Source organism: Nothobranchius furzeri, chromosome 7 (assembly GCF_043380555.1).
Source record: "Nothobranchius furzeri strain GRZ-AD chromosome 7, NfurGRZ-RIMD1, whole genome shotgun sequence".
NCBI lineage: Eukaryota > Metazoa > Chordata > Actinopteri > Cyprinodontiformes > Nothobranchiidae > Nothobranchius > Nothobranchius furzeri.
This window is the reverse complement of record NC_091747.1, coordinates 76,433,447-76,460,464: the sequence shown is the minus strand read 5'-3', so window position 1 is coordinate 76,460,464 and position 27,018 is coordinate 76,433,447. Positions and strand designations below refer to the sequence as shown.

Genomic DNA, 27,018 nt, shown 5'->3' with positions numbered 1-27,018 from the left:
CGTAACCATGGCAACAAGCTGGTTTACAATCGGGAGCAACTGATTAACATTGGAAAGGCTGAAATTATACCTAAACTGAAGCCACAAATCCCAAATTAGCTCAAACGTAAGAAGCGTGGGTGCAGAGCAGGAGCAAAACGGAGAAGAGAAAGAGGAAATTCAAACCATCTCTTCCATCGATCATAATGGGCAATGTGAGATCACTGGCCAACAAGATGGATGATCTCCAAGCCCTTTCAAGGACTCAGCCAGAGTTTCGGCAGTGCATTGTTATATGTTTCACTGAGACGTGGCTGCAGAACCATATCCCAATTCCAGCGTCTCTGCCAGGATTCCTGACTGTATGAGCAGACAGAGATCTGAAGAGGAGCGGGAAAAGCAAAGGAGGTGGAGTGGCAGTGCTTGTCAACAACAGATGATGCCATCCATGTCATGTTTCAGTGAAATGTCATCTCTGCAGCCCAGATGTTGAACTCTTGGCAATAAGTTGTCACCCATATTATTTGCCAAGAGAGTTCACCAGTGTTGTCTTGGCAACCATTTATATTCCACCTTCAGCCATTGCTGAAAGTGCATGCGATACCATCAGTTAGAAAATGGCCACAGGATGCTGAAGAAGCCCTGCAGGGTTGTTTTGAGACCACAGATTGGATGACTCTCTGCCAAGGATATGAAGAGGACATCAATGCCATGACTGGATGTGTCACTGACTATATAAACTTCAGTGTGGACAACATCATACCCACCAGAACAGTGAGATGCTTCGCTAAAAACAAACCCTGGATCACCAGTGAACTGAAGAATCTGCTAAATGAGAAAAAAGAGCCTTCAAGGAGGGATACAGGGAATTATTGAGGAGCATACAGAAGCAACTGAAGATCAAGATCAGAGACAGCAAGGAGGCATACAGGAAGAAGCTGGAGACCAAACTACGGAGGAACAATATCAGAGATGTCTGGTCAGGGATGAAGAAGATCACAGGCTTCAAGCAGAGGAAGTATTGCACAGATGGCAGCCTGGACACAGCCAATGAACTGAACAAGTTCTTCAATAGGTTCAGTTCAGGAACAAACCCAGCATCCTCCTCACCTGTCCCCAGCCAATCAGACATCCCATCCTCCCCTGATCCAACATTTTCCTGTCACTTGCCAGCTCTTTTGTCCTCTAACGCAGTTATGGACTCTTCTGGTTCTATAAATCTGTCTTCAACCAAGTCAGGAAATGCTGCTGCCCCATTTGCCTCCCCCTCCCACCTATCTGTCTCTAGAAGTCAGGTGAAGAGGCAGCTGGAGAGACTGAACAGGAACAAGGCTGCAGGTCCAGATGGTGTCAACCCCAGAGTACTGAAGGCCTGTGCAGAGCAGCTCTGTGGGATTCTGCAGCACCTCTTCAACCTCAGCCTGGCCCAGGAGAAGGTTCCAGTCCTATGGAAGACATCCTGCCTTGTTCCAGTTCCAAAGAAAACTCACCCATCAGTCAATGACGACTACAGACCGGTTGCCCTAACATCCATCATGAAGGTCCTGGAGAGACTCCTGATGGTCCACCTGAATAAGCAAACTAGGACATATCAGGACCCGCTGCAGTTTGCTTATTGCCATGGAGCTGGAGATGAAGATGCCATCATCCAGCTGCTTCAACCAGCCCACTGTCATCTGGACAAAGCAGGCAGCACTGTGAGGGTCATGTTTGATTTCTCCAGTGCATTTAACACAATCCAGCCTGATGTACTTTGCCAGAAACTCCAGAAGACACAGGTGGGGGCCTCAGCTTTCACCTGGATTAAAGACTACCTGACAAACAGACCAGTTTGTGAGACTGAAGAACTGCGCATCAAACCAGGCAATCAGTAACATTGGAGCACCACAGGGGACTGTACTCTCACCATTCCTTTTCACCCTGTACACCTCAGACTTCCAGTACAAATCAGAGACGTGTCATCTACAGAAATACTCCGATGACTCTGCAGTTGTCGGGTGTATCAGAGATGGACAGGAAGCTGAGTACAGAGAGCTGGTGGAGCGCTTTGTGGCATGGTGTGGAAACAATCATCTGTCCTTCAACGTGAACAAAACAAAGGAGATGATTTTAGACTTCAGAAGAAACAGGGTGGAGTCAAACACTGTTTCCATCATGGGAGAAGAAGTGGAGGTGGTTGAGGAATACAAATACCTTGGAGTTCACCTGGACAACAGACTGGACTGGAGAAAGAACAGCGAAGCCGTTTACAAGAAGGGGCACAGCAGACTGCACTTCTTGAGGACGCTTAGGTCCTTCAATGTCTGTAGCAAGATGCTGCACATCTTCTACAAGTCTGTTGTTGAGAGTGTAATCTCTTCAGCCATCGTCTGTTGGGGTAGCAGCATCAGAAGCAGAGACCTGAAAAGGCTCAACAGCCTAATAAAAAAGGCTGGTTCTGTTCTGGGGACGACTTGTGGAACCGCTGGAGGAGATAATGCAAAGAAGGATTCTCCAGAGAATCAAGGAAATGATGGACAACCCTGAGCATTCTCTTCACAAGACTGTCCGACAACGGAAGAGTGTCTTCAGTCAGAGGCTTCTTCAGTTTGGCTGCAACACTGACCGTTACTGGAGATCCTTCCTGCCAACAGCCATTGTAATATACAACAACTCTTTGATTACTTGATTATTCTTATTATTCTGAGCTACTACAGCAATCAGCGTCCCTCTGGGATTAATAAAGTATATTTGAATTGAATTGAACTGAATTGAATGATGATGATGAGGAGGAGGGAGATGATGATGAAGATGATGATGAGGAGGAGGAAGCGGAGGTGGAGGAGGAGGATTAAAAGAAGATATTGATGAGGAGGAGGAGGATGAAGATGATGATGAAGATGAGGATGAAGATGATGATGAGAAGTAGGAGGAGGAGGAGGATGAAGATGATGATGATGAGGAGGAGGAGGAGGATGATGATGATGATGATGAAAATGATGATGATGAGGAGGAGGAGGAGGAGGAGGAAGATGATGATGATGAGGATGATGAGGAAGATGAGGAGGAGGAGGAAGATGATGATGATGATGATGAAAATGAAGATGATGATGATGATGATTATGATGAGGAGGAGGAGGAAGATGATGAGGAGGAGGTTGAGGAAGATGATGATGAGGAGGAGGAGGAAGATGATGATGATGATGATGATTATGATGAGGAGGAGGAGGAAGATGATGAGGAGGATGATGAGAAAGATGATGATGATGAGGAGGAAGATGATGATGATGATGAGGAGGATGATGAGGATGATGAGGAAGATGATGATGAGGAGGAGGAGGAGGAAGATGATGATGATGATGATGATGATGAAAATGAAGATGATGATGATGAGGAAGATGATGATGAGGATGATGATGAGGAGGAGGAGGAAGATGATGAGGAGGATGATGAGGAGGATGATGATGATGATGATGATGATGATGATGATGATGATGGTGAGTCTGTTCAATTACAGAGATCCTGTACACACATACACAAAATAACAAGTACACAGGACCGCTCAGCTGCACACGGATGCTGATATACTCGGGTTGGGGACATAAAAAAGCGAAATGAGGGCTGAAATCCTTTTCAGTTCTCTTTAGGTCTCCTTGCTCATGGCATATCCCGTTATGAACTATTTAATGATGTAAAGACATGATAAAAAGATTTTTTCAAGCATTTGTAAAGGTCTAAGTCTTTTTAATGTGCTCGATTCTAGACGGGGTTAAAAACTGTTTCTAAATGGCCGCGGTCTGAATGCCTGATGATTAGCACAATGAAACCATATTAGCTTTGATGTTGCTGACAACAGCAAATCAGAAAAGTTAGCCAGACTTTATGAGCGTGGCTGATAGTGAGGAGCTGAGTGTTTCTGCAGAGCGCAGGAACAATGGAGGAGAGGCTGAACAATACTCTGCTGGTAGGGATATTAATGCAAATAAATGCCTTTAATTTAGAAGAATGTCTGACTTGCACAATATAGACTCGTTAAAATGTTCACTTCAGAATGTAGACTAACGATTCCATTTGTATGCATGTACACTTGCAAAGATGTGTGCACATCCAGAAAATTTGAATAATTAAGTACAAACAGTAATATTGAGAAAAATAACACAAATTGGCCATTTATTACACCTTATTTATTAACTATGTAACCTTAACCCCACTTCACAAGAACAACTACACATAAAATATGTAAAAAATAATATATAAAATTTTAATTTTTAATAAATATTATAACAAATACAAAATTAAATCAGAAAAAGTTCTTATATATATATATATATGAACATGTTCACCATCCATCCATCCATCCATTGTCTGAACCCGCTTGTCCATGTGGGCATGTGTGGTCGCGCCGGGGGGGTGGGGGGCTGGTGCCTATCTCCAGCAGTCAATGGGCAATCAGGCGGGGTACACCCTGGACAAAGTGCCAGGCCATCGCAGGGCAACACAGAGACACACAGGACAAACTATCATGCACGCACACACACTCACACCCTCACACCTAAGGACAATTTAGACAGACCAATCAACCTAACAGTCATGTTTTTGGACTGTGGGAGGAAGCTGGAGTACCCGGAGAGAACCCACGCATGCACAGGGAGAACATGCAAACTCCATGCAGAAAGATCCCAGGCCGGGAAGCGAACCCAGGACCTTCTTGCTGCAAGGCAACAGCTCTAACCACTGCACCACCGTGCAGCCCCTATGTTGACCAATGAACATAAAAATGTTATGGTATAATAATTTGCACTGGAAATTAATTTTGTATTGTTTGTGAATTATGAGTAAGGCTTCATAAATTGTAAATGTAAAACAAGATCTGTGTGTGCATGTGTGTGTGTGCGTGTGTGTGTGTGTGCATGTGTGTGCGTGTGTGTGTGTGTGTGTGTGTGTGTGTGTGTGTGTGTGTGTGTGTGTGTGTGTGTGTGTGTTATTGTTTAAATATTCTTTCACAGAATCATGTCCTTGCTCTGTTGAATGATTTGAATTAAGTCTCAAAGTGTGTATTACGCATTTTAACCAATTTGGTGTTGTCATACAGGATTGAATCAAATAGTGTTTTTAGCACTAATGCACCTTTAATGAATGTGATCTATGACTGTGTATGAAGATACACATAATACTGGTGCACTAAAGTTCCCCTCATCACTGTCTGCTGACTCTGCTCGCTCTTCCCGTCTCCCGTTCAACACCGTCGGTTTCTGGACAGCAGCAGTAATCTGCAATTTCTCTCGGTGTTGTGTGATTTGAGTTGGGAAATTTCTGACACTTCCCTGTCTCTTTTTGATGCCAAACATTCACACTGGGCTCTGCTGATGGCAGAGAGACACGGAGAGAAGGTGAAAAGTAAAGAAAGACTAAACTGAGAATGAGTGATGTTCAGGTAGAGAGGGATGAAAAGGGAAGGCGATGTTTTGTTTAAGAATGTTTTGGTTCTAGGAAAAAAATGCAGGAAGAAAAGCAGTGAAGAAAAAGATGGAGTCCAAGGAAGGAATTGAGCTAAGGATGAAAGGATAGAGATGCTGAGCTGTATGTTTATCCAACACTTTGTGCAGCATCCCCAGCAGATAACAGTCTCCTCCCACTTTAATCTCCCCATCATACATCAATCCCTTGGTCTGTCCTACCCCCCATCTTAAAGCCATCCACTCCTTTTCATCAGGCTGAAATCATGCTGTTTTGCTGCACATTTGGGAGAAATTCAACATTGAAGTACATCCTGCTTTTCTAGATTGTGTAACAAGTAAAATCCGAAGCTGGAGATGAATAGAACCAAAAAAGAGAAATTCAGGCCACCGCCCGCTTGGGAGATGAGGACCGAACTTCAGAGGAGACTGATGTTTTATTGCAAACTGTTTGCCATAAGTTGAAATTCATCAGCTAGTTTGTGAACTTTCTCACAAACACGCACGCAAACACACCTCAGGCGACGAGTGTATGGTCCTAATGAAGCGAGGAGAGGAGAGGCAGCTGCAGAAGTGGAGTGTGAGGCCTGGAGGGATCTCACACACTTTAAGTCTGCTTCTGTGTGTGTGCGTGCATATGTTGGTGTATGCCCGCATGCATGTGTGAGTGATATATATATATATACACACACACACAAAATATCTGAAACCCTTAATGTGGACTTGTCTTGTCTCCTTAGGTTGTGAAGGCTTGTTTCCATCATCCTGTCGTTCAGTGAGGCAGTGAGCTCACGGTGGATACAGCATGCATGTGTCGACTTATCCCACGATGCTCCCTGCCCATCCAGGCCTACTTCTTCTCAGCTTCCTCTTCCTGGCTGATGCCGACTGTGAGTGCTTCCTCTTGTTATCCTCCTCGCACTGAAACACACACTAACTGATGCACAAAGGTCGAGTGCAGATCCATCAGATAAGTTCTAAATGAAGCTGGCACAATAAACCCAGACAAATAGCCAGAGATTAAACCAGCTGCAACAGATGTTGAAGACCAAACAGGATCATGACCTACACGTCGTTTAGTCTGTCTGGAAAATTTTAAGAGACAACAGTAGTAGAGACCGACAAAATACCCAGAACTAGTTCAGTTTTTGCTTCATTTATGAAGAAAACAGCCTGTAAAGTTGAATAAACCACTAAAGCTAAATGTTCAAAGCTTTTATGAACCATCTTGGTTTAGAACTGGACCCTTGAGGACGGAAGAAAACTGAATGCAATATAGTGCATGACATAAAACTTTATTATTACACATATAATGTGTACATTATTGAAAATTACAGACAACCGCAATAAATGCAAAGTAATTTACCCTTTATTTCTCCTGCAGCATTATGTTTTTCTCAATTGACCCTTTTACTGTTTGTAAACAATATGACGTCAGCGAGAATGCGTGCGCAGCTTGGCAACAGAGAATGGCGTTGTGTCAGGCTTTATCAAGCTACGCTGCGGGGTTATCACCGGCAAATCTTGAATGTTATATTATTAAACTCATTTTAACGAATGGCAACAGACTCCCGGATCCCTGTGGCATTACGGAATGGGTGGAAGATGTAGGTGCGTGGCCAGATATCCAGTGGCCCGATATATATACGTTTTTAGTGGAGAGGCCCAGTAAGTACACACGTGAGAAGCTACGGGCATACAAATCATTAGATGCATACAACTATGTTGTCTGTGGCCACGTACAGAAAGTAAAATATCACGACATAGACTCTGAGTAAACACAGAAGGCACAAAATCAGGACTCGAGGAGTCCAATGACACCTCGCCTGTTAATAAATAGACTGCTTAAAAGCAAACCAGCAAACGCAACTTACTTTATTTAATAGAACACACGTTAACCAGCTTTCTGGTGTAATCTTAGTACATAATTACCTTACCTGATATAAAATGGCCGCTACAAACTCGAGCATTTCGGATCGTGTTTTCAGTCCAGTTTTCATCAACCCTTTTGATGGCCTGCAGCAACAGACGCCTCCGATTTTGTTGAAATGGATGTGCTCCCTTCGGAATTCTGTGAAGTTTCAGTCCACTGCTTGAAGAGAAGCGATTCTGGCATCCATACACGCAACAACCCGACATTTTTAAGGGTTTAAAACGCTGTTTTAGTTTCGAGTGTGAATGAGGAAGCCTTCACACTCGTTGCCAGGCTGCACGCGCAACTTTTGATGACGTAGGTAGTAAAAGGGTCAATAGGAAGCGTAAGTCTCCTCCCTTTCCCGTCAGCTCATGAGTCCCCAGAAGAACGACGAAATGAATGCAAGTCAACGAGGCCAAAAGAGCTATTTTCTAATCCACTTTGCATTATGCCCTGCGTCATATGTCAAACTTCAATTTAAGTGAAAAGTAATGAAGTGTGTTTCGACCACGCCTGTCATGTATTTTGAGATTTATCAGCTTGTAAAAGTTTATAATTAGTAAGTAAGTAAGTAAATTTTATTTATATAGCACTTATCACAGACATAGAATCACAAAGTGCTTCACACCGATCAAAATAAAATAAAACTAAGTCATAAAATTGTATTGATCTCAAAACAGAATCAGATTAACATCAGAAAAATTTAAGACATAAAATTATAAATTGTCATAAACAGATGAAAAATTAAACATTTGAGTTAAAAATAAGAAAATAAAAGATTTAGGTAAAAGCTGCTTTAAATAAAGGGGTCTTTAGCTGTTTTTTTTTTAAAGTGTCCAGACTGTCAATGCTACTAAGGATAAAGGAAGATCATTCCAGAGTCGGGGTGCAAAAGTCTGGAAGGAGCGATCACCTCGACTTTTATATCTGGTCTTTGGAACTTCTAGAAGGTTCTGGTGGGTGGACCTGAGGGCTCGGGTTGGAGCATAAGGCTTTAACATTTCAGTAATATAGGGAGGAGCTTGACCATGTGAGTTATAGTCAGGATTCTAAAATGAATTTTAAAGTTAACAGGTAACCAGTGCAGAGACGTCAGAACAGGAGTGATGTGAGCTCTTCTGTTTGCTCCAGTTAGGAGCCTCGCTGCAGAGTTCTGGACCAACTGAAGGCGGTCAAGGGCTTTTTTGTTAAAACGTGTGAAAAGTGTGTTACAGTAATCTAGACGGGAGGAGATAAAGGCATGGAGAACCATTTCAAGTTCATGTTTTGACACCAACCTTTGCTGTTTGGAGATATTTCTTAAATGATAAAAACAGTTTCGGACCAAAGTTTTTGAGTGACCTTCAAGAGACACTGATTGGTCAAAATCACACCCAAATTTCTTAAGTTTGTCTTGACGGCAGAGGATAAATGACCAACCTTTAGACTAATTAGCGTGACTACAAATCTCAGCACGTTGCATGTATGATGTCATCATATAATCTCCTCTCCCCCAACTTGGCTGCGACTTAACAAATGGCCGGGTCCATAGTGTTTCTTTCCTCCTGAAGGAAGGACTCAAAGTTTGCTGAACTTACAGCCATTTTTCCTCTGCTTGTCTTCATGTCTGGTTCGATGACGTCACGTTGGTGATGCGCATTTGTAGTCCTGGATGTATTTTCACACAAAACCTAAAATAACTTTTGCCCCCGCTGGAAAATAAGTGTTTGCGTTTGTCTTTAAAATCCACAGACGTCACTGATAGGTAATTAAATGTTTATCCCATATTACCTTAAAGGACGACACAAAGAGAGAGAGAGAGAGATTATTTGTAATGTCCGTGAATCGCCATGCGAGAGCTGGGCGGAAACCCATCCATGGAGCTAACCAGCCCCCCTCTGTTCCTGGGGAAAGCCTTCAGCTCACCAGCTCTGCATGCCCGCATTCTCCACCAAGATTGTAGGTAATATTTAATCTCCATAACCCTGGAGCCTGAAATAAACACTCTTGACAACAAGGGCGACATTTTACCCTGAGTCCCCAAAATATGGAGAGTTAACGCAGAGGAACCTCCTCCGAGGCTTCCCCACGTCACTCCCCATGTGTTCTCAGTTTGCCAGGGGTTTTATTTAGCAAAGGATGGAAAAGGCGGGGCCTTCTCAGGTTACAGAGGTACAGAGGTTTGGTTGGAATCAACATCCTTGACTGCAAACGAGCTTCTCTGCTCAACCTTTCATGAACAGCCACAGTTGGCAAACACAGAGATTCATGAAGTGTTAATAACACAAATTGGGCATCTTTTAGGCCTCACAAAGGTACAATTATAAAAATACCCAACAGTCACATGTGAAATCCATGGCACACAACAAATGGGATTAGAAAATAGCTTTTACACGCTTGCATTCCTTTTGCCGTTCTTCCGCTGACCCGTGGTCCAGAAGTAGATGAGCGTGACTTGGGCTCCTTATAGTAACTTACCCTGCAGATCAATGTATATAAAAACAAAAATGTACACACATCATTGTACTCCTCCTGTGTGAGGACACACCTACCTCCTGGTCTGTGTCTATGATTTTTTAAGGGCAGCCGTGACTGGTGGCAGTAAGGTGCTTTATAAATAAATAAATGAAATGTAAATGAATGAAAGTGGTTTGAAATAACAACAACAAATAGAAACAAAACTCTAATTCTAGTTTGGCTCCACTTTAAATTGAAATGACCATTCCCATCATACTAGCCCCCATTAAAGTAGCTGGGAGTGTCAATCAAGGCCCGACTGGTCAGCTGTTGTCCTCGCCAATAAAAACCAAAATTAATGTCATTATCTTGTTTTTTTGTATTTCAAACTGAGCTGCGAACAGTGTCCGGCAGTCATGCATCAATCACAAAGTGAAAAGGTTCCCCTCTCACTTTCGAGTGTTTGCTTTAGTTAATGTGACCCGGATTTAATGGAAAATGATCCCCCAATTTGAAAATATGAAACACTTCACATTGTGTGTGTGTGTGTGTGTGTGTGTGTGTGTGTGTGTGTGTGTGTGTGTGTGTGTGTGTGTGTGTGTGTGTGTGTGTGTGTGCGTGTGTGTGCGTGCGTGTGCATTTTGATCTGATGCCAGCTGTTTTCGTCCATCGCAGTATTACTTGGCAAGGATAGATGAGCCACATATGGCAGATCAGATAATTTTCCTCCTGCGTGTGTGATTCCATTAATGCCGTGTGTTTCTGATCCTTGAGGCCACTCCATGTCCAGAGCATGTCTCAGTTAAATTCACACGCACATACGCATGCCGGTTTTGAGCCTTGCTCTGGTTTTTCATAGGACGAGAATAGAATGAAAACAGGCACATTAAAGCAGTATTTAGTTCAGGGCTGCACAATATTAGTACTGAACATCAGGGGCGGCGTTAGGCCCGGCTATTTGGGCTGAAGCCCCGGATGTTTCATCAAAAGCCCTGGATCTAAATCGCGGAAGTAACATGCAGTACCAAAGTCCAACAGAGAGGGAGCAGCTGGCAGTAGTTTGAATACAGCCTGCCTGAGCCTCCACCACTGAAGAAGAAGCCCTTCAGCAGCCGGCTTCTTCTACAGTCTCTGCCTGAAACGCATGAGTGAAGATGGACATAAGGACGTTTTTTAGACCAAAAGTACGGCGACAGAACCCCAGCTTTGATGAGACTGGTGTTGACTCAGGTTTGTGAGTCTTATTTGAAAATATTTGTTGTGCTGCTGGTTCGCCTAAAGTTAGCTTATCAGGTAAAGTTGTTGGAGAAAGAAAGGGAATATTTACCATCATCTCACACTAAACACTAACAGGAACAATACTCTGCCCTGAAAATGCTTAATATGTAGCTTCAGATTAAAAATTATGTGGTACAAGACATATGTGATGTTGACTAGTACGTGTCCTGTGTGTATGTGCACGCGCGCGTGCGTGTGTGCGTGTGCGTGCGCGAGTGTGTGTGTTAAGCCCCGGATCTTCTTCAGTCCTAAATCCGCCCATGCTGAACATAAAAAATATGATTTAAAATAAAAACGCTTTTACTCAACTTCTCTGTCTCCACAGAATTCTACTGAGGCTTTAGCAAGACAGTCACCATCAGTCAATCAGTCAGAGCGTGAATGCATGGCACCACAAATACATCAGACAGTGACTTGCTGTAATTCTTCAGTGAGGTCATATTTTCTATAGATCATGCAGACCTAATTTAACTCAACAAATGGATTAAACATTATTATCAGATGGCTAACAAAAGGTCAGACTTATATAGTTCAAAAGCCCTTTTAAATTACTTTATGAAATATTTCCTGCTTTAAAATGCAGTAGATCATTTTGTTTCGTATCTTTGCACGGGATCAATTAACGATGCAGCTCTGGATTGCGTCCTTTCTGAATTCCTGTGTCTAAAATCGTTGAGCGGGCCCCATGTTCATGGACTTCTCTGTTTGCATTCTGACAGTGACTTCCTGTGGCAGCAAGACAGCCTCGCATGGAGGATGTGGTTCTTGCATTCCTAAAATAACCTTGAATGGCCACAGTAAAGTCTGAACCACAACCCAGTGAGCCTCTGTTTGTTAAGGTTTAACAGAAAACTCATGGAGACCCTGGGAGAAATGTAGGGATCAGTTGGATCAAGAGCTGTCTGTAGGGAAAGTGTGGCGTCGATGAAGGTGAAGGCCAAAAATTAATAAACATAAATACAAATAATAAGAAACAAGGCACCAAGGTTTTCTTACAGGAAAAAGGAACAGCAAAGGAAGTGATCTCAGCCATCCAGGACAAGCACATTATAGGAGACACCACTGCAGGGGAGGAACTGAGAAAACCCTGTGGATTAGAAATGAAAAGTATATGGAAAGGGTAAAATAAAAAGTTTAGTTTAAAAAAAGAGCCTAAACTGGATATTCATTACTGGAAACCCCAGTTTCATTCACTTAGGCCCTGTCCACACGTAGCCGGGGATCTGCCAAAACGTAGATATTTTTCTACGTTTTGGCCTGTCATTCACACGAAAACGGAGTTTTTTCACACGAAAACGGATCTTTTTAAAAACTCCGGCCAAAGTGAAGATCTGCGTTTTCTCCGTTTTGGGTGTCTGCGTGTGGACGGACAAAACCGGAGTTTTAAGGTCCGCAACGTCACTTTCCGCGACAAAAAAATGCTGACATCACGTGTGCGACCTGTGTTTACACTAGCCGACAGCATGGATGCCCTCAGAGCTGCGCTCGCTTTATCAATTGTCCAAGCGCTTTTTGCTTGTTTGTTTTTGCAAGCGGAATTACTGCTCCTTGTGGAAGACCACAGATGAAGGACGAGGTTAAGAACGGGGGAAGTACTGCCGCCTACAGGTCTGGCATGTCCTTAACAACGTATTTATCCGGGTACGTGTGGACAGAGTTTTTTTTTTAAACGAGGTGGTGTGGATGCAAGTTTTTGGAGGGGCGGATATTTGTTTTTTTAAAAACCGGCTACGTGTGGACTAGGCCTTTAGACACACAGATCTCTGCATATTCATCCATTTTCCAACTACTGCAAGATTTTACTACTCAGTTTTTTGTCTAGGACTGAATAGTTACAGTTCAATGTTCCCTATGCTATTTTTTTATGTATCATGAGACAAAAAATCAAATTATGGCACAAAACAATGATTTTACAGTCAGACTGATGATTCATAAAAGATCAATTTTAATCAAACCACAGCTTTGTTAGTTTCCTGCTTTGATCCTGAAGACGCTCCGTGGATCTCTTTGTGTTCAACAAAGACTCCCTTGCCAGCTTGTCAGTTTGAATATTGGCGAGACGATCTCAGCCTTGTTTGTTTGAAACAAACAGGAAAAGTAAAAAGAGAAGTATGGGGATATTTAAAAGGATCGCACAGATTTGAGAGGAGATGGTAATTCAAACCTTAAGCTGACAGAAGTGATCCCCGCTCAGATATCTGTAACATGATATTCGGTAGGAGTCAGATCAGAGGTTTCTTGTTCCATGAGTGTAAATAAATCTGATGAAAATGTGGCATATACAGGACGATCTGTCTGCCCCGAAGGAAAACGCAGCGTTAGCTCCGAGCCCGGTGTGGTGCGTTGCTGATCGCAAATCATCACCACTCAGAAAAGCACGCACACTGGCACACAAGTGTAGGCTTGAGGCAGCCGTCTCCATGCTGGAATGGTTTAAAAGAGCACAGTTTTGCAGAACCCAGTGAAAAAACACACACACACACACACACACACCTATCTTGTTTTGCTTTCACCCTCTGCCCTCTTGCCCTGTGTGTGAGTTCCAGGGTCAGCCACTAACGGCGCGGTCATCCATCAAAACGATGATGCTCCCCAGGCCTCCAGAGCATCATGCAGAATAAAACAGGGAGGAAAGGATTCACAGTCTGTCTTCTCTGTCCATATATTTCTTTTTCCGTCTCCCTCATCTTATCCGCTGTGACTTTTCTCCATTGCTCTTTTCTCTCCCTTTCCTCAGCATATCCATATAATCTGCTGAGATGGAAGGGACACGGGCTTTAAGGGAAGAGGGGCGGGAGGTCGTTCTCATCTCCTTTTATCTCTGTGTACGACGTTCCGTGCCTCTTTTCATATCAACAGAGGGGAATTAGAGAGTTGAATGTTGGAAACTGAGACCGAGACTGTCGGTTCGCTGGCAGCGCTGCTGCTCATCACGTCTGCCTGTTTTGAAAAAGGGGAATACACTTGGAAAATTGCCTTCAGTTGCTCTTATTTTCATTCAAACCAACACTAAATGAATTGCGCACATGAAACAGAGGTTGCTGTTTAGTTGCTTTATGCATATCTTGCACACTACTGGACTGAGGTGCAAGCAGATGAAGCAGCATAGTATGCCCCCTTGCATAACTTCACCATGTGTTCATTCTGCAAGCTGTGCATTGCATTTTCTTTCCTTTGCCTTAAAAACCCTAATTTTTCCATCTACTTCCCACTTACCCTCACCACCTTTTGTTTGTTTGTCAGAGTGGTTCTCTGCGCGTGCGTGCTCATGCCATGTATCTGGTGGATTAAGAGTAATGCCCTGATCCTGTTGCAAACTAGGCCACTGCTCGGCATACGCAGCTAGTCGCGTGGTAGAAGAAACGGCGTCTCTTAACATGTTGTTCAAGATGAACACAACACTTTTCATCTGACCCTTGTTTTCCCTTAAAACAAGGAACCCTCCAAGTGCAGCATGCATGTAACAGTAGTTGTGACAGAAATACAATCCATGTGCACGTGCAACACAACAACAGAGAAAGCAGGATGCATTGTTGAGTTGCATCCCTGTTCTTTAGTGAGCAAACTATCCCTTCTGAATCTGAAGAAGCGTCATCATCATCAACTTGATTATTAAAGCACTTTTCATCTTCCAGAGGTCGAACCAAAGAGCTGTACACCACATAAAAATTAAAACACTAATGAACCCTGCAAGGGCCAACAGAGATATACGTAAAAACAAATAAGAGCTAGAGATTTAGATAGAACTGGATAAAAGACACCAAAACTATCTCAAATAAAGCTAAGTGTGAGGAGGAAACACCCTAAAATAAAAGTGGTTCTTCATCCAACTCTTAGGTCCTTCACTCATATGTTTCATACATCTGCAGTGGTCTCTAGTAGGAATAAATGTATTTTAAGTTGTACTCTGAAGGGGGGGGGGGCGCTCTGGTGCACCTGTTTCAGCACGAAGAAATCAGCCAGAAGAGAAAGTAGTTTCAGACGACAGAATTTGGCGTCTCATCTGATGAATATACAGGTGCTGGCCAGTAAATTAGAATATCATCAAAAGGTTGAAAATATTTCAGTAATTCCATTCAAAACGTGAAACTTGTACATTATATTCATGCAATGCACACAGACCAATGTATTTCCGATGTTTATTACGTTTAATTTTGATATTTATAGGTGACAACCAATGAAAACATCAAATCTGGTATCTCAGAAAATTAGAATATTCTAAAGGCCAATGAAAAAATGTTTGTTTCTCTAATGTTGGCCAACTGAAAAGAATGAACATGAAAAGAATGTGCATGTATAGCACTCAATACTTAGTCGGGGCTCCTTTTGCCTCAATAACTGCAGTAATGCGGCGTGGCATGGACTCGATCAGTCTGTGGCACTGCTCAGGTGTTATGAGAGCCCAGGTTGCTCTGATAGTCGTCTTCAGCTCCTCTGCATTGTTGGGTCTAGCGTATTGCATCCTCCGCTTCACAATACCCCATAGATTTTCTATGGGGTTAAGGTCAGGCGAGTTTGCTGGCCAATCAAGGACAGGGATACCATGGTCCTTGAACCAGGTGCTGGTGGTTTTGGCACTGTGTGCAGGTGCCAAGTCCTGTTGAAAGGTGAAGTCTGCATCCCCATAAAGTTGGTCAGCAGCAGGAAGCATGAAGTGCTCTAAAACTTCCTGGTAGACGGCTGCATTGACCCTGGACCTCAGGAAACAGAGTGGGCCAACACCGGCAGATGACATGGCACCCCACACCATCACTGACGGTGGAAACTTTACACTGGACCTCATGCAACGTGGATTCTGTGCTTCTCCGCTCTTCCTCCAGACTCTGGGTCCTTGATTTCCAAAGGAAATGCAGAACTTGCTTTCATCAGAAAACATAACTTTGGACCACTCAGCATCAGTCCAGTCCTTTTTGTCCTTGGCCCAGGCGAGACGCTTCTTGCGCTGTTTCTTGCTCAAGAGTGGCTTGACACACGGAATGCGACACCTGAATCCCATGTCTTTCATGAGTCTCCTCGTGGTGGTTCTTGAAGCGCTGACTCCAGCTGCAGTCCACTCTTTGTGGATCTCCCCCACATTTTTGAATGGGTTTGTCGTCACAATTCTCTGCAGGGTGCGGTTATCCCTAGAGCTTGTACACTTTTTTCTACCACATTTTTTCCGTCCCTTCGCCTGTCTGTTAATGTGCTTGGACACAGAGCTCTGCGAACAGCCAGCTTCTTTAGCAATCACCTTTTGTGTCTTGCCCTCCTTGTGCAAGGTGTCAATGATTGTCTTTTGGACAGCTGTTAAGTCAGAAGTCTTCCCCATGATTGTGGTGCCTTCAAAACAAGACTGAGGGACCTTTTAAAGGCCTTTGCAGGTGTTTTGAGTAAATCAGCTGATTAGAGTGGCAGCAGGTGTCTTCTATATTCAGCCTTTTCAGAATATTCTAATTTTTTGAGATACCAAATTTGGAGTTTTCATTAGTTGTCACTTATGAATATCAAATTTAAATGTAATGAACATTGGAAATACATTGGTCTGTGTGCATTGCATGAATATAATGTACAAGTTTCACGTTTTGAATGGAATTACTGAAATATTTTCAACCTTTTGATGATATTCTAATTTACTGGCCAGCACCTGTATGGATATCTCTCCTGCGATTGGCCAACGGCAAGGACTCTGTTTGCTCTGCAATGCCGATGTTGAATCTCCACCAGTAACTCAAGCATGGAGGAGCTTCTGCCGTGTGGTGGAGTCGATGTTGCTAACAGTTAGCTTCTACTAGCCGAGATGTTCTCTGCTGTTTCCTGGACACTAAACCAACTACAGCAGTCGGGACACTGGCCTAAAACGTGTCAGGACCGACAACTTGAAGCCTGGTTTCTTTAACGGGGCAGTACCACAACGTGTTTTAAACAGTTCGGGACTACACTTGCTTGCAGGCTACTGTTGATAATAACCAAGATGGAGGGACCTAGCATGGAAAAAGCCTCCTTACTTATTCTGGCAACCAAAACATCCTCAGGTGTACCTAAAGACCTCAGACCATCGCTTCTAACTCTGGGAGAACTACCTGCTAACACGGCCAAAGGAGGTAACTGGGAAGTGGAGAAAAGCATTACATTTAGCATCCAAACTCTCTGAGACCCCAGGATCGAATAGAAACAGCACAGACTCAAGGATTTGAAACGGGATGCAAGGCTTCTGGTGATTTGATCTAATCAGCGAAGATGCTAGTCTGATCATTTCACACCTTTCTGATAACAAGACCAACTTTCTTCTAAGATTTCTCTGGAAACCTGAAGTTTGTCTTTCCTCCATTTCTGCTCTGCCTTCCTACAGTCCCGTCTGAGGCTTGTGCCTGAATTCAACCAAGTCTCAGTCCTGTGTCTGGGTGGCTTACTGCAAGCAGGTGCAGCTACGTCCAAAGAAGACCTTCACAGAGAAGAACAAGTTCATCAGTGATGAGAGTCACGGAGCTCACCAGTGTTAAACCCTGCAGATAATTTAGCAGCCATTTGTGGTTTAATAACCCGCTGCCAAGTTGCAAACAAGTATTTCTTTACAGGTGAGACCAGGGCACCCAAAAACAAAATAGGCACGTAGTCAGAAAAGATGGCACCCCCAGTTCTTAAGTTTAAGTAAGGTGGACCAAAGGACATTCTTAAATCAAAGGTGTGCCCACCGTCCTGCCCACCAACATGTTGGTGCAGGGTAAAAGAGTCCAGTAGATTTCGAAAGTCCTTAACCAGTGGCTTTTGCAGACAGACATGAATGTTAAAAGGTCCTATTAATAAAATATAATGGTATAAACTCCCCCAAGAGATCAGCAAATTCATTTAAAAAAGACTTATTGTGCTTGGGGAGCTGATAAATGAATGCCACCAACAACACAGGGGACCAAGTTCCAACAAACAAAGTTCTAATTGTTTCTAAACCGTAACTCAGAGAAAAGACGTGAACATCAGAATCAGAATCAGCTTTATTGCCAGCGCTCCAGCGACCCAGAGCATAGGAACTTGACTCCGCAACACAACCTGACCAAGGTTAAACACACACACATGTAGACAAAAACAGGTACAGGCAGTTACGAGAGCAGCCAGAACGGTGCTCATTTCGTTAGATGAAAAGGGTGTTACATGAGGATAATTGGGGTAAGGTAAAAAGTCCCAGCAGGGAGTAACTCTATTATACAAAAAAACTCCTCAACATAGAAGCACGAACATCACAGATACAAAACATCAGAGTCCGATGGGGCGGCGGGGTTGGGCGGGATCCTGAGACCTCCAACGGGAGCTGCCCTTTCGGCGCTCAGCCAGCTGCAGACAAACAGGTGGGAGGGAGAGATGAGGGGCAGAGAGCACATTGAGTCTCCTGCAGGTTGCTGACCTCGAAGCAGAAGTCACAATCTGAAGGCGGGGGGGAAGGTCGGGACACAGCATCTGTCAGCATTCCTCCTTTCGTGGGGGTGTGTTGATGGCAGCCTTGGAGGCTGCCTTGGCGTCAGATTAGGATAAACAAGACTTTGTTTAGGGCAGACAGAGATAATTTTCCTCTCTGCCTTGGAGTCTATAAGTGGTCATTCATGTCCACCAGTGAAGCCAATTATAACATCCCCACACCGTCCGGCGACCCTCTCCGAGATGACATCCATCTTGCGCACTAACACAGGCAACACCGCGAGGACATTGTCCAGCTTACGGTTCACCTCGAGTAACGTCCCAGTCTGTGAGGTCACCACCCGGGCGGCACATTCCGTGGGTGCGGGTCGCACTCCAATCGCTCCCATCTTCCCAAATTTCCAGAAAACCAGATATCCTCCCACTCCAATCAGAAGAAATCCAGTGATCATCAGGCCGAATATCCACAAATCTTCCACGTCCTCGATGGACAACTGAGAGAGGCGCACGATTCGCCAGATCTCCCAAGAATCGAGTGCATATCCCGCTGCGAATGTCCCTTGAGGACAGGTGGGAGCCCCCTTCTCCGTTCTCTTCTGAAATTTACAAAAAGTCAAAAGTCTCCCACCCCTCCCAGCTACCCTAGGGACATTAAAACGAGGTACAGTGGTTTAGGATTGCACCTGTGGAGGTAATGTGAGACCCTTTACCCTCTGCTTGCATCACATTATTTATGCACTTTAAATGCAGCGGATTTCCTGGTTCTATTTACTAAAAATGCGACCTTTGCATGCCTGACACATGAGGCATGACTAGAAACATGGGGCTGGATTATGTGGTGACTGATTGAGCTGTCAACTTTCAGTCTGATTGCCAGCCCTGCATGCCCTTTGGACTGACTGGAATCCTAAATGTGGTTGGCTTGAGCTTGCTCGGCGATGTCATGATAGCGCCCCATCACCAAAGGCACCACAGAGATGTTTAATTGACCCATGCCTGTGTAAATTAATTTATACATGTCTGTTTTATGTGTATATGCAGGGAAGCATGTGTAGTGCTCAGTGTGGAAGAGATTAGATGGAGATCAGCATGTAGAGTTATGTAAGGTCCCCTGTGACGGATGAGGTAATGCGAGGATTCGCTGGGATGGGATTAAGAAAGCAGAACTGTGAGGTAAAAGGTTGAAAATCTGGAAGACAATTAGGGGATTTTTTTTTGTTAGATTGCATTTTTGTTTTATGATTGATTGATATTGTTTGAGTCATTGAAAGAGCAAAAGAAAGTCGTAACCTTGATGCAAAATGTCATTGAGTCGACACGTCAGCGGCTTGGTGCATGAGCAAGTGACCAGATTATCTCAGACACAGTTTAATGTGTGAAATGAATGTTTGGTGTATTTTAACAAAAGGTTTAATGTTGGGCTGTATGATTTGAAGATATTTTATATATTTATAGCAATATTTCATTTTTATTGGCCACATTTTGAGCAGATCTTGTCATTTTTGAAGTTTAGAAGGTTTTCTGTGACTTTTCCTTTCAGTGCATGATTTTTTTTCTCTTCCTTTGTGTCCATTGCCTTTCTCGCTTTTCTTCCCCATGGGTCACCATTCACTCCTGTGCTCCGTCTGCCTGCATTTCCTGCATAAATGTTCTCCAGTTTGCTCGGAAGACCATCGGAGCCAGTTGTTGTGAATGAATTCAAACATCATAACTTATCTCTTTAAATACATTTTATGTACTAGTAAACAATCTGGTCCATAGCTTTTTTAATGATTTGGAAACTGTCTTTGCCCAGTTTTTTTTTTATTTCCAATGCATTTGTGTTTGCAAGTTTGTTTTATAAGCTTTAAGCCTTTTCCCAATCTACGCGCAGTCCGTGTAGGGATTATTTGTGACCCAGAGGTCTTTTTTTGCATGTCTTGGCTGTTTTGAATCCCATGTATTGTTGGTAATATGAACATGAATATGTCGGTAGTCTTGTTGATTTGCTTGTATTTTTTATTTGTCTGGCTTAAGTTGCATTAAATTCTGATGTGATTCAACCATCCTACAACACTGAAGAATTTTAGGCTGTTTTTTATTTCGTTTGTTTTTGTAAGGGGAGTGATATAATATTAAATTAAAAGTTGTTCTAAACTGAGTTCTGTTCATCAACCATTCAGCAGGTCTGACAAATCTTTACTGAAAGTGACAGAAACGGGTCATCACATCAATACACATAACATTTTTATTGAGTTTTTACTGTTGAAGTGGTTTAGCCCGTTTTTCCTATTGATGCGTATAATATAGTGTTCATATAGGTCATAAAACTGGCACAATCATAACCATGTGACCAAGAGTCTATCTTTGTTTTTGACCAATTGAGTCCTCTCGATATCTTTGCAGCCCTATAAATGATCTCTAACAGAGTGTGAAGCTAAGGTAAGGCTGGGTCGACCGGGACTGGAGAAGTTCTTCTGCTACGTTTCTCTGTTTGTGCGCCCACAGCACAGAGCAGCAGTAGCATAGCTGTGCACCCAACTGCGAGTAACAGAATGTGATTACCTTAGCTTAGCATTAGCTTAGCAGGTGCACTGGTCTGTGAAGGGGCCCGGGTTGGCGTTAGCTTAGCTCAAACGTAGCAGAGCACTAGTGTGTAACTAATGCACTGGGACCAGTGCTGAGAAAAGCCTCTGTTCATCTTCATGGGAAGCCAGCTCTGACCCAGTAAAGTTGTGTTCCCAGTGGGCAGCCCATGTGTTTCTAATGACCTGTGCATAAAAGAGGATCCTATTTGATTAATTCCTCCCCTTGTGTTTCTAGCAAATTAACCCTGATTAACTTGGCACTAACCAGAGCCCACGGCTGCTATGGTGATTGCAGCTCTAATTGGACATGCATTTTTACTGTGAGCAATGAAAAATGCCTTTTATTCTCTGCTGTTGCATCAGTGTGTCGTCATAGTGATAATGTCATGGTGACATCAGCTGGAGGTGGTCCAGAAGACAAGTACCGGATGAATAAAGAGACAAATGCAAGTCCAACAAGACTTCACGACGAACCAAACCATACACTAGTGGAGACGCTGCGCAGATAAACACCTAAGCTGAATAACGACTCACTTTAATGGAAACCTTCATCAAATGTTAGCCTGCTCTTTTGTGCATAATTCAATTTCTATGCTGCAATCGCCCGTTTTGCCAAATGCTTCCCAATTAGCGCGTGTATGTGTTCCGCAGAGGGATGATAGATCTTTGTTTATTGGAGCCAGCAATCCAATTTCATTACCAGCACGAAAGCGAGCAGCTGATAATTCGCTCTTAATGTGTCGGTTTGATGTTAATGTGTTTTAAGTTACGGTTCTGGCCAGCTGCCCACCCATTCTCCAGGCTCGCTGCGATGGGCCTGGTTAGGTACAGGATTGGTCTTGTTCCTCAACTTGCCTGAAAAGCCTAAATCATGTTTGGGGGGAATCATCTGACAGCGGACACAATCAGAACTATTTTTATTTTCAAGCACTGTCATGTTTTTTAGTACTGGCTGAAACGCTGCGACATAAACATTCACCAGATTATTTTATACGTCAACAGAAGGTTGAAGCTATTTGTACACACAGCCACATGCACATTGCACAGATTCACACACACACACACACACACACACACACACAGGAGTAGCTGGTAGAGCATGGAGAAGGTGTGTGGTTATATTGTGTGGTGTTTGAATCCCCCATTAGCTGTCAAATATGAGGCTACCCTTCCTCAGCTCCTCTGTTCAATTCATGTAAGACTTCATTTGCAACAACAGATTAAAGCATTTTGATCAAAATCGCCACGTTTTATTTTGACTGACATCCCCTAAAGTGAATATTTTCTCCAAAAAGAAATAAAGTAGATTTCTGTTCTTATAAGTTAATCCTGATCAGAAAGGATGCACTCTGTTACATTTTTCTTCTGAGAAGCAGCAGAAAGTGCCCAGCATCGGCACTTTTTTAGCTTTAGCTCTTTTCCAATTAAAATAAAACTATGACTGTAGGATTATGGTAGATTATCTGGTGTGTTTCTCTGTTCCTTTCTGCTACTTTGATGTCTGCACTATCAGACAAAGTGGTTGATTTTTGGGCAGCTGAGGCTGCAGCTTTTTGTTTGATTTGGTTAGTTCCAAAAGGTCTTTCTGCTTTCTGCTATTTGTTAGTATCAGACCAGCTATGGTAAGTGATTAGGGCACACATGATAAAGCCTTAGGACACAGAGTTTAACACTACATCTTGATAGTTTAGCTGACAGCGCCAAAACAACTCTCTGGTGTGTTTTTTAATCAATGAACGAAATATAGAACAAAGTAATTATTGCTCATCACTCACTCATCGCCCTCGTCGCTTTTCCTCACTAGGGTCGTAGAGAGCTAGTGTCTTTTTCCAGTAGTCATCAGTGGAGGTGGGGTCACCCAGGACAGGTCACTCACACCGAAGGGACAAATTCAAGCCTCCAGTCAGCCTAACATGGAAGTTTTTGGCCTGTGGGAGGAAACCGGAGCACCCAGAGACAACACTCTCATACAGAAGAAGAACATGCTAACTTGCTATCTGCAGCCAGGACTGGAACCTGCAACCTCCTGGCCGCAAGGCAAACTGTTATCAACCGTGCCACCATGCAACCCCATAATTAAAATTAAATTGATATATTTGATTGTTTATGTACTAAACTTTATTCATTAACAGCTTCTATAAAACATAAGGGCTAACATTCCTTGATAAAAGAATGTGTATATAAACGATCAAATGTATCACTAGCCACGTTTACATGCGCATATTTAATCGGATTGAATGCCCATTCAGATTGAAAATTCTGCATGTAAACATGTCAATCGGAATATTCTGATCCGATTCGGCCCGATCGGATTGAAATTTCAATCCGATTGAGAGAGGTGGTTTATTCCGTTCTTCATTCCGATTGACGTGCATGTACACAGCCATTCGGATTGTTGGGGTAAAATAATGCCCACTGCGCATGTGTGCAACAGCCAGCGGGCCTCTCCGCTGTCATTTGGACTGCCTGACTTCAAAAATGACGGTGTAATTAACGAGCGGTGGCTTTTAAATCCGACGACAAGCCGTCCCCGTTTCAGTAATATTTAATTCAGAACTTGCATTTTGTGGAAGTAAAATAAAAATCTGATTATTGCACAAATCATTCGACAAACATGTTCAAATCTGTACTGGAAATACGCAGGTTTATCGCGGGGGTTGCAGCGCACGGATCCCCGTTTCTGTCAGCTTTGAACGCAGCAGCTTCTGCAGCAGGTGATGGAGACGTGCTTGTAAAGAAGACAGGATAATCTGGGTTTTACAGACCTGATTGGAGTCTGATGTTGGGTAGGAAAACGTCCTCGGTTAAACACTCTGGACGACAGTAAAGTCCGTGTTAGAAGCACGTAAACGCAGATGACCTGAGATGTGGTTCGTTAATGATGAACACAGGCTTCTAAACTTTCTGAACATCTTCTGTTATTTTGTTTGAACAAATTTTTCTCAACAGTTTCAGCTGATCGTCACATGTTATTAATAATAAGCCACAACAGAGCTCAGTAATAAAACATGAGGCTAACCCCCCCACCCCCCCACCCCCGCTCTGTGCCGCAGCGCAGCGCAACAGCTGTCAATTCAGACCCGCGGACCAGCTGATCAAGAGGCAGACATAACCCTCCCTTATTTTAATCAACAATAAAATGCAGCAAAGCATATATGTGCAGTTATTCACTGAAGAAAACGTCACTTCTATGAGCTAAATAAAAATATTAAATTGAATAAATAGATCAGGAAAGCAGGAAGAATAGTTATTTCTGTTTTTACATTTTTCTTTTCGTTTCATGGCGTTTGTTTACAATTTTTCTTTCGGCAAAGGCAACTCTGCGCATGCTCAACCTATTTAATCGGATTAAATGCTTGGTGCGTATGTACGCACGGCATGATCGGATCATTTCAGTTCGTGTCCATGTGAACAGAGATTCGGAAATTCCGATCAACCAAGATTTCAATCGGATTGAGGAAATTTGCCACATGAAAACGCAGCTAATTTAATTTTAATTATGGGGTTGCATGGTGGCACGGTTGATAACAGTTTGCCCTGCAGCGAGGAGGTTGCAGGTTCCAGTCCTGGCTGCAGTTAGCAAGTTAGCATGTTAGCCTTCTTGTGCTTCCTGTGAGATTTAAGCTAACATCATCTTAAGTTGAAGATTTGTGATTTGAATCAATTCTAAAACAAAACGCATCACATATGAGTGATCATGTAAGATCTGTCAAAAAGGGAGCTTAAGTCTCCTCACTCACTTTCCTGTCGGCTCACGGGTCCCCGAAAGAACGAAAAAATGAATGCAAGTCAACTGGGCTAAAAACGTTCTTTTCCAATCCACTTTGCCTGACGCCTTGGATCGCACATATGCTGGACTGCAATTTCAATGAAAACTAATACCTGTCATGTAATCTGAGATTTCTCAGCTTGTAAAAGTTCGTAATTAGCATGACTACATAGGCGCGTCACATTCACATCACGTCACACATTCTTCTCTCCCCTAGAGTGGCTGCCACTTACCACATGGCCAGATTTATGGTGGTTCTTCCCTCCTGAAGGAAGGATTTGAATTTCGCTGAACTTACAGCTATTTTCCCGCTATTTTCTTAGTGTCTGGTTCAACGACGTCACTTTTGTGAAGCACATTTGTAGTCCTGGACGCATTTTCACACAAAACATAAAATAGTGTTCCCCCATTTGAAAATAAGCACGTGTTTGGGATCAAAAGCGTCTTTAACATTCACAGACATCATATGTGAAATCCATGGCACAAATCAAGCCGAATAAGAAAAAAGTGTTTTTAGTCCCGTTGCGTCAGGTTCGAGTGGCTGAGCTGAAGTGTAGCGGAGGTTGCTTGTAGCGTAACTGCGTGACCCAGACGCGGAGTGGCTAGCGCTGGGTTAAACAGAGCACGCGGCGTTGATCTGGGAACGGCGGCGCAGCGCTCGGAGAGAGCCGAGATTGAGCAGCAGATCCGAATAGAAAAGGAAGCTGACTTACTGGTAGTAGACAGCGTGGGAAGATCCCTTTCCTGGTTTGAGGGCTGGTAAGCCTGAGAACTCGGGTCGATGTCTGATAGGAATGATGACTGAGTGATGAATGAGCAAGAGTCGGCGTGATGGCGTCGACGAGCCGCGCTGGTGATGGGAATGCTGGGAAGTGTAGTAACCTGCCAGTTGTGTCCATAGGAGTGGTCAGCAGGAGGAGTTTGTGACACGTTGACTTGCATTCATTATTTCGTTCTTCCGGGGACCCATGGTCCAGAAGTAGATGGGCGTGATTTAGGCTCCCTATTAACAAAGTTGAATCCATTTTTTTTTTTTTTCGGTTTGATAATATCAGTTAGCTGTGGCGGCCATCTTGAATGGGGTCAAGTTAGTGAATTCTAGATGTACATCAGAAAATTACTTTTGGAGAATTTTATTATAAAGTTCCATGCGTTATGAAATAGTTCACTAATCATGACAGGCACATTATTACCCAGCACTAATAGACAAAGCATTACTGTTGTGGCTGCAGGGTGGTGCAGTCGGTAGTATTGTTGCCCCCCAGGAAGAAGGTTGCAGGTTCTGATGATTTGTGTGGTCAATTGCAGACTCCATATTGTTCCTATAGGAGTGAGTCAGCATGTTTGAGTGATTGAACTACTCAAAACACATCTGACTTGTATCTTTCCTACTTGAACAGTTAGTTTTTCTGACTTCGCCGTCAAAGGTTTGCACAGTTTTCCATTTTTGACTCGTTGTGAACATAAATCCTTCTCCCTGAGGGCTTGTGCTAACAGCTGTTCTTACAAACTTGAACTTCTTTGGAGTATCCCTCTCAGTTCAGACACCATCTGGCAGCAGCAGCATGTCCCTGTAGTCTCCTCCTATCATTAGTCTCTTTTAGTCTCGCAGTTTGTCTCATCAGAGATCCAATACAGTGACTTGTCCATCAGACAATCACAGTTCATTTAAGGATATGACGTTCCTTCTTGTGGACAAACGTCATGTAGGGATTAGGATCACTTTTTAGCTGTGCGGTTGCGTCAGCAACCCTGATTTTTGGGCTTTCTAAGGGCATGCCTGGTGCTTTTTGGAGCTTAAAAAAAACTACGGAAATGGGTTTTCCCCTCACTGTCACACACCTTCGGACAAAACTCGAAAGTTGCGCTGAGATAGGAGCTGGCTGTGTAATCCCTGCCATCTGTTGAGTAGATCACATCATAATGACGTTTATGTAGGCCACCCTCCTTTCCAATCTCTCTCCGTGGACCTCTTAGCAGCATCTCCTCACTTCAGTACTAAATCATCTTTTAGGAGTAGGAGACTAGGAGCTGAAAGCACAAATGCTGAAAACTATCTTCCAAGTGTGACATCTGTTTTATTTTACAGCTATAAAATGACAAACTTAAAAGTTCATTTTCTCCCTGTGTTGTATTTTTTTTATCTTTAGCCCATTGTCCTTTGACCCAATTGCCAGAATTTAATCCTACCAAGCTGCACAATCAAAAAATCTCTGATGATCAGAGCAGAAGACCAAACATTTAGGACATCCA

At 43.3% G+C, this 27,018-nt stretch overlaps 1 protein-coding gene across 35 annotated transcripts in view; it reads left to right on the top strand.

The window, feature by feature from the left end:
* The window catches only part of ptprdb (protein tyrosine phosphatase receptor type Db), a 324,563-nt gene that overhangs the window by 200,782 nt on the left and 96,763 nt on the right, over window positions 1-27,018 (top strand). For all 35 annotated transcript variants that reach the window (XM_070553775.1, XM_054751605.2, XM_070553783.1 and 32 more), the window contains one exon: window positions 6,155-6,304. In XM_070553775.1, coding sequence (XP_070409876.1) covers window positions 6,224-6,304 — 81 coding nt within the window. In that variant the 5' untranslated portion in view covers window positions 6,155-6,223. The remainder of the gene's footprint in view (window positions 1-6,154; window positions 6,305-27,018) is intronic.